The sequence below is a fragment of the Rhinolophus sinicus genome, chromosome 17 (genome assembly GCF_057876585.1).
Source record: "Rhinolophus sinicus isolate RSI-liver-muscle chromosome 17, RSI-T2T, whole genome shotgun sequence".
Classification (NCBI taxonomy): Eukaryota; Metazoa; Chordata; class Mammalia; order Chiroptera; family Rhinolophidae; genus Rhinolophus; species Rhinolophus sinicus.
In genome coordinates, this window is record NC_142517.1 from 207,364,809 (window position 1) to 207,372,711 (window position 7,903).

General features: G+C 48.1%; 1 protein-coding gene across 2 annotated transcripts in view; it reads left to right on the top strand.

Moving 5' to 3' along the window:
- The window catches only part of EIF4E2 (eukaryotic translation initiation factor 4E family member 2), a 28,006-nt gene extending 24,871 nt beyond the window's left edge, over positions 1-3,135 (top strand). For both annotated transcript variants that reach the window (XM_019739774.3, XM_019739775.3), the window contains one exon: positions 548-3,135. Coding sequence is in view for 1 of the 2 variants with exons in the window: in XM_019739775.3 (XP_019595334.1) it covers positions 548-587 (40 nt within the window). In the remaining variant the exon portion in view is untranslated. The remainder of the gene's footprint in view (positions 1-547) is intronic.
- The last annotated feature ends 4,768 nt before the right edge of the window (positions 3,136-7,903 follow it).

Sequence of the window (7,903 nt, forward strand, 5' to 3'; positions counted from 1 at the left end):
AGCGAAAGAGGTTTCCCTCCCACTCTTACTCCCTCTGCCAGTTTCCGCTGTGGCCCCTTCCCCTGGCCCAGGTAACCACTGTTGGTGGTTTCTTGTGGAGTCTTGCAGAGATTTTTTATGTATACAAGCGACTATGGACTATGGCCTTCGTCTCCCCACCCCCTCACACAAAAGGAAACGTGCCGTGTGCACGCCGTCCTGCACCTTACTCATCAATTTCTCTTGGCGATCTTTCCGTATTCCAGGGAGCTTCCTTGTTTTTTTTTAAGCTACACACAGTGTCCCATTGTATGAATGGGCCATAACATTAATATTTAACCAGTCCCCTCCTGATGTGCATTTGAGTGATTTCTAATCTTTTGCTTTTGCAAATAATTGAGTCGAAGTGTTTGAAGGGACTTGGGAGGCGGGTTGCTGTGCTGGCCTTAGATTAGCAAGGCAGGACGGTCCTGGGGTGTGTCGTGAGGGCCCCAGGCCCCCGGTATGTGTATGCTGCCCATAGATGGTCTGTATATTGAATGCTCTGTTTTCTCCGTTTTTCTTTCAGGGACAATTCAAGCTTTCGAAATACAAAAATCACATTGTGAAAGTCCACCAGCTGGCAATAATCCTTTTCTGTATGTGTGTGTTTGTCCAAAACGGATGGGAGGTCTCCAGCTGGGCCTTCCATCTGCTCACTGAAGGGACATCCCTGAGCTGTGTGCTCCCTTTTGCACTCTTTCCTGGAGGACGGATTCTACTAGACACCCTCCAGCATCGCGGACTTTGTAAAGTGGAGAAACAGCAAACGTGACTTTGTAATAGACACGCTTTTTTTAATGGGTTTCTGTGGGGGGAGTTCAGCCTTTTGTTTTGCTGTGCGCTGTCCGGATGCCTCTTGGGTCTTCTGTCGTGCTCTTTGCTGTACGAAGGGCGTCGTCACCACGTGTGCAAGCCAGAGCTGTCAACTGAGAATTATCAGTGTTATGAATGTCTGTGCATCCAGGAAGAGCTTTTTGTTCGAGAGTCTCGGAATAGCTGTAAATGCTGTCTTCTAGCTCTGCCATTAAATTATTGGGACATTTTGTTTATTTCACTCCCCTCTTCCCCAAAGCCCACCACTTTCTGAAAAGGTGTTACTGATTTTGCGTGGTCTCCTGCCTTATGCCCTCCAGCCTTCCCTCTTCCTGTGGGACTCTTTCTTTCTTAGGCACTGCTGCACTTAGAATTGCAATCCAGTGGGCCACACGCGTTTCACTGAGGTGGCTTAGAAGGTATGACTGTAATTAAGCTGGAGCAGAATCCAGTTGGTTAGGAGCGAGATTATACTGGAGGTTCCAAGTGTAGGCTTTGGAGCTGAGGGTGAGCAGGGCCTGTGCATCCCGCCTATTTCTGTGGATTCTTGCATGCCCTTCCTTGAGGAAGGGAAGCAGAAGCTGGTTGTTGGCAGGTATTAACATGTAATGTGGTAAATTCTGTGATCCTGAAACTGGGACACCTGAAGACAAGGTGACCATGATGGACAGCTTTCTTTGCATGGTGTGCCTGTCTGCAGGGCTTGGAAACACCTGCTTTCAGCCCTCGGCTCCTGGTACACATGTTAGCACATGTGTATACATGTTAACACAGGACGCCCACAGAAACCTCTTGCAGGCTGCTGCAGGCATGCTTTAGAAATAAGCAGGCATGCCTCCGCGGAGCTGGGGACCTGACTCAGGAGGCCTGATTTCAGAGGAGTCCAAGAGCAGCTCGGATGGAAGGAAGTACTAAGCACCAGTCCTCAGCAATGTCCAGGGAGCACCGTCCTACTTGGCTCTTGTGAGCAGAGATCGAAGTACCTTAAATTAAGGTCTCTCCTAAAACCTATCCTTGCAGGCTGGCCAGGAGGCCTTAGCCACCTGGTCTCAGAGAAACTGTACGAGAGTAGCAGGCATTTCCTTATTGTATTTATATTACTCTCCTCCTACTTCCAACTCCTCAACACCCTCTAATCACCACTGGCTCGGGATGCTGCTTCTTAAAAGAACGGGGGTATAGGGGCCAAAAGGGAGGTGCTTCCATTAGAGGTGAAGCGAGAGCAGAAAAGATCTCGCAGTGATTTAAACTCCAGGAATATGAAGAACAAATTCTAGACAACGGGGAAGGGCTCGGGCAAACATAGGCGCAGCATCGGCCAACGTGGGGGCAAAGGCTGCCTCCCGAGGTCTGTTTAGATCCCAGGGAGGCCTGCATTTTTGCCTGCACTCAGATTGGCCATGAAAACTCCAAAGAGAGCAGATGTGTGGATTTGCCCTCCGTTGGGCGTCTCCCTGTTGTGTGGGCTGTGGGTGCACGTGTGCATAGTGTGTTCACAGGTGAGGGTTTGTCATGCCCAGTGCTTAGCTGTATTGTCCGTATTCATGTTTCTTTTTTTTTTTTTTTTCCTTTTCGGTCTCATTTGTTCAGATTTTTTAATCCATTGTGTTTTCTAGAGCTGCTCATCCTTCCCCTTCCTCTTTGTCATTGCAGTATTTGAAAGTTGTCGTCGTCGTTGTTTTTCCCATCAAAACTGTGCTGACCCTATGCCGGCTAGAAGCAGAGTTATTTCTGTTAGGCAGCCTCTGGTCCCGAGAGCGCTCCAGGATTCTGCCCGACAGCTTTCAAGGGGAGGCTGAGGAGGCAGTTTATCCACACCACCCATTTTCCACACTAGCTGGAGAGCTCTTTTCCTTTCTTACTCCAGAGACCTGTGCTTCGCTGACATGGGACCCAGTTATGGTTGTGGTGTCACCTGTTCTGGAGAAAAGGGGAAAAGGCGCACCAGGGCCAACCTAACAAACATGTACGTTGCTGCTGGGAGACGGGGCGTCACTTTCCACTTTGCACAGGCAGGCTGTTCCCATGACCCCTCTGCTCTGTGTTCCATTTGAAACGGGCCCTTCTCTCCAGGGCTCTTCTCCTTGTATCCTTCTGTTCATGTGTGCGTGTGTTTTCCCTGTGACATTGGCACTGGCAAGAATTTTCCACCCGGAGAGGCTTGCGGTCCACGGTGCTCTTAAGAATGAATTTCCCAGTATTTGCCAGAGGAGGAGCCGAGGCTGTGGCAGGAGTGACGCAGTATTGCACTTTCAGAGCAATTGTCTGCTGCCGTAAATAAATGGAAAATATCAGCAAGAACAGTGTGGACTCTTTCATACAAGGAGGTGGGGATCCTGGGAGTTTGTGGCTATTAATTCTGCCTTTCGGTGCATTGGTCTTCATTTTAAATGCGTTCCAGAACAGAAAACATGGGGTAGTCAGACAATGCCAGAATCATGGGCATAAAAGCATTATAACAATATTCTCTAATCAGAATTAATCATTGTCAAAACTCAATTTACATTTTAATATCAAGATACAGTTGTTAATGCTTCTAAACTGGGGTAAGGAATATTGGGATGGAAGGAAGTTCAAAGAATGAGGTTTTGAAGGAAGAAGTCACTCCGGGCCTAGGCTTGGAATGTGTGGTTTAGATTAAGTGGCTTAGCCCAGCGATGGACACATGGGGCATCCGATGACCAGTGTCCGTGTGAAACACCAAGAGAAAAGACGCTTACTGTTTACAAAGGATTTCAAGCAATACGTGTGCAGTCTCAGGACTGTCTCAGTGGACAGACATTTCCTCTCTGTGGGGATCAGGCCTGGTTCAAGTAGGAGTCAGAAAGCTTGCAAGTGGTTGTCACAGTGCGATAGAATTGTTGACTCGGTAACTTAAAAAGGCAGGAAGAAAACCAAAAAAAAATAAAAATAAAAAAAAATTAAGGGGGCAGCAACTCCAGTAGGATGGCTCCTGCCCACCTGGTACTGGTGTCTGAAGGTGAAATGAACCTGGTTCTGAACTTGGAAATGGCAGCAGGATTCAGCGGCAGCGGTGGGCACACGGCTGGGCAGAGGTGGAGAAGTGAGGCTGGGGTCCTGCGGGAGGAGCTGGACCACGGCGCTGCCCTCCCTCCAGCACTGACGCTGCCCTCAAGTGCACCTGTTGGAGAAATCCAGTGCATGCCAGCTGGCAGAGCAGGGCTGTTTGTGGAGTTCTATGCCCAGTACCCCCAAAACAGTTCACAAACAACTCTGTGGAGCTGAGAGGAAAGAGCTTAGGAACTGGTACAGCCTCCCCTCACCTTTAGCCACTCAGCATCTATACAAACCCTTCGTCACATACTTGAACTTTAATAGTGTCACAAAAGCAACTCTGTTTCTGCCCAAGATACAGTTAATTGTGAGATGTTCTTACCCTCTCCCCAAACTGAGGAAGTGCTAAGCTCAACAGTCCGTGGGCCTCTGGGCTGTGCTGCTTCCTCTAATTCGGTCACAGTCTAGAATAACAGAATGATACCTAAAAACTTCCAATAAAACTTGCATGATGTAATGAGGAAAGAGAAGAAATTGTGTGTGTGTGTGTGTGTGTGTGTGTGTGTGTGTGTACACACAAGCATCCAGAATATGTGGTCTGTAACTCAGGAGGCTGGAGTGTTATTTATAACTTCTTTCCATTATCTAGCTGTACTTCCTGTGCCCTCAGCCAGGATCTCCGCTGGTCAGGATTCTTTATTTGGCAGGTTGATCCAAACCTTTGTTCCTAACGGTCTGAATTAATTGTCCAGCTTTTACTGTTACCGTTTTCTATTCATTTTTCTATTTCTAAGAGGGGCCCTAGCGGATTTCTGGGTTCCAGCCACAGTCCTCGCTACCCCTATTATATAGGAACCTATGCCCAGGTGTCCCCTTGAAATAATGCTCCCCAGTGGCTCAGTGTCCCACAGAGCCCCAAATGACCAGGTAAGACTCAGTTTGCCATCCAGCGAAGCCACTGCTCTGTGCTCTGGGAGATGCATCCTCCACACCAGCAGGCTCCACGTTGAGGGCACTGGTGAGAGGGCCCACTCCCATGTCTACCCCTGGATTCCTGGGCCCATGAATCCTGGTTATGGCAGAGGCGCCTCATGCAAAGTGTATCTGCACCCTTTGAGACAGAACCCATCCTCTGAGGACCCTGTCTCCCAGAGGCTGCTGTAGCTGAGTCTTCAATAGGCCATTCTTCTCGTTATCCATGGGGCTCAAGGGGTCTCTGGGGGCTGGGCCCCCACCCCCGTGCTCTGTTCTCAGGTCTGTGCTCCCCGCTCTCCTGTTGACAATGCCCACCACGCCCCAGCTCCATTGGGGCCGCCTGGCCGGGCTCCTGGCCGACTCAGTGCCAGATGTCTTGCTGTCACTAACTTCGCTGCCTACTTGCCTCAGCTCTTTCCCCACCCCATCTCCTGACGGTTCTCACTTTCCCATTTGGCCTCCAAGACTTCACAGAGAGCAGGGGCTGGTCCCTCATACATGATAGAAGCCTCTGCCCTCCCCTTACTGCAGTGGAAGTTTCTGGGGGGCAGCCAAGGTCAGGACCATGGCCGTGGAGAGACCCTCCTTCCCTCCTGACTCCCAGTATGCCTGGCCTCTGACAACTTGATGTCTCCCGCCCTCAGCATCTCGTCCTTTGATCAGTGAGCTGCCGCCTCCCCCACAGCACCCTCCACGGCTCCATTCCATGTAGTTCACTGCAGAGCCTGGCGCTGTTGAAGGACTGCTCGTATTTCTTCATCTAATCCCCCCCCATCATATTTTAGCCACACTGAGTTCTCCGGGTGCCCCAGATGTGCCCTCGTTCTTCCTCATCTCCTGCCATCCTTTGCCTACCTCTATCACCCTTCAGTACTGCTTCTTCCAGGGAGCCCTCCCGCTTGAATGACAGACACTTCCTGTGTTTCTGCAGCCCTGAGCCCATACCAGAGCCCTTGGCTGTCCCTTCTGCTGGAGGTGGGTTCCGTGATGGCAGGAGCCTCTCCCCAGTCTCTGCACAGGACTGGCTTGGAGAGTCACTCGCCGATGCTGGCTGCCCAGAAACTTCTGCAAAGGCTGACTTACAAAACGCCTTACTCATTGAGGCATTCCGCACAGCACTGCTTCTGACCAAAGAACTCATTTTGTAGCACGTGCAGGGTCGTCCGTCTTCCCGGTGGCCCATCTCCTGAAGCAGAGGTGTGAGACTGTTGACTTCTGTTGGAATTTTATTCACCGGGAACTAGTCACTTCTTGCTGTTTGCAATAGTTTTCCCGATGATTTGCTTGGGTTTTCCCCCAAGCGAATATAATCGTATTTTCGTCAAATAGTGACAATTTGACGTTCTCCTTCCCAATTTTCACACCTCTGTTTTCTTTCTCTTACCAAATTGCATTGGTTAACACCTCCAGTCCATTGTTAAATCATGCTGGTACTAATGGGCGTTCTCTCTTGCTACTGAATTGGCAGGAAGGCCTCTGATAGTCTCCATGAAATACGATGCCAGCTTTGGAGCTGAGAGATATTATTGTATCCTGTTAGAGAATAGAAGAAAAGGTGGAAAAGACGTGTGGCAGAGTGCATGGATATATGGCTTCTTTTTTACCAGCCCCCTAATATCATGAACATTTGGGATATTACCAATCTTTTGCTAATTGAAAGAAACCTGAAATAAGTAACTGTATATACACTCACCATTGGCACAGGTACACGTTTTCTGTAGGATAAATTCCTGGAAGTGGAATTATTGGGCTGGGTCAAAGAGCAGATGGATTCGATAGATAGTGCCAAACTTGTCTCCAGCTTACACTGTCATCCGCAATGTATGAGTACCGGTTTCCTCGCAGCCCCACTGTGGTGGTGTGATTTAAGAAACGGCCATTCAGATGAGCCAGATATATTTCCCATATGTCCTTAGTCTTCATCCTTGGTGCCTGGCTCACAGCTCCCAAAACCCTTGGGATTCACTGAGCTCTAAGAGCAATAGGCACCTTTTATTCTAATATTGGGTCTCCTTCTCAGTTCCTGAAAATGCCTAAGAGCCACGAGGGTGTAATGACTGTCTTGCTCTTCATAACAAGCCCCTTTCCACCGCAGCTGTGTTTATGTTAACGAGGTGACTTTTGGAAAACATCTAAGGATGAGGGCTGGTTGCCAGAGGAACCAACCAGGAATAGAGGAGTGGGACTTTCAGTCTCACCCCCTGACCTCCAGGGAGGGTGGAGGTCCTGGAGGTTGAATCAGTCACCAGTGGCCAGTGGTTTAACCAACCATGCCTATGTAATGAAGTCTCCATAAAAACCCAAAAAGAGGCGTTCAGAGAGCTTCCACATTGTGGAACCAAGATGTTTCCACGTGCTGCTGTGTCCAGCCTCAAACTTGACAAGGACAGATGCTTTTTGTTAGGGACCTCGTCCTGTGTATTTCTTCATCTGGCTGCTGATTTGTATTCCCCTTTTATTTTTTTTAAAGATTTTTATTAAAAATATAGCTAACATACAATGTTACATTAGTTTCAGGGGTACACCACTGTTATTCAGTATGTATATACCTAAAAAAGTGATCACCATGATAAGTCCAGCAACCATCTGACACTGTACCATGTTACCACAATATTATTGACTATATTCCCCACGCTGTACATTACATGCCCAAGACTAATTTGTTTTACACCTGGATATTTGGACTTCTTATTCCCTTCCCCCCCTTTTTATATTTATCAATTACAGGTGACATTCAATATTATATTAATTTCAGGTGTACAGCATAATGGTTAGACATTCATATAATTTAAGAAGTGATCCCCCTGAGTAGTTGAGTACCCACCTGGCACTATACATAATTATTATCATATTATTGACTATATTCCCTATGTTTTACTTACATCCCATGACTATTTTGTAACTACCAATTTGTACCTTTTAATCCCTTCACCTTTTCCACCCTGCCCCCTAACCCCGTCCCACCAATCACCCCAATAAATCTAGTACCCATCTGACACCACACATAGTTATTACAATATTATTGACTATATTCCTTATGCTATACCCTGCATCCCCATGATGACTTTGTAACAGCTAA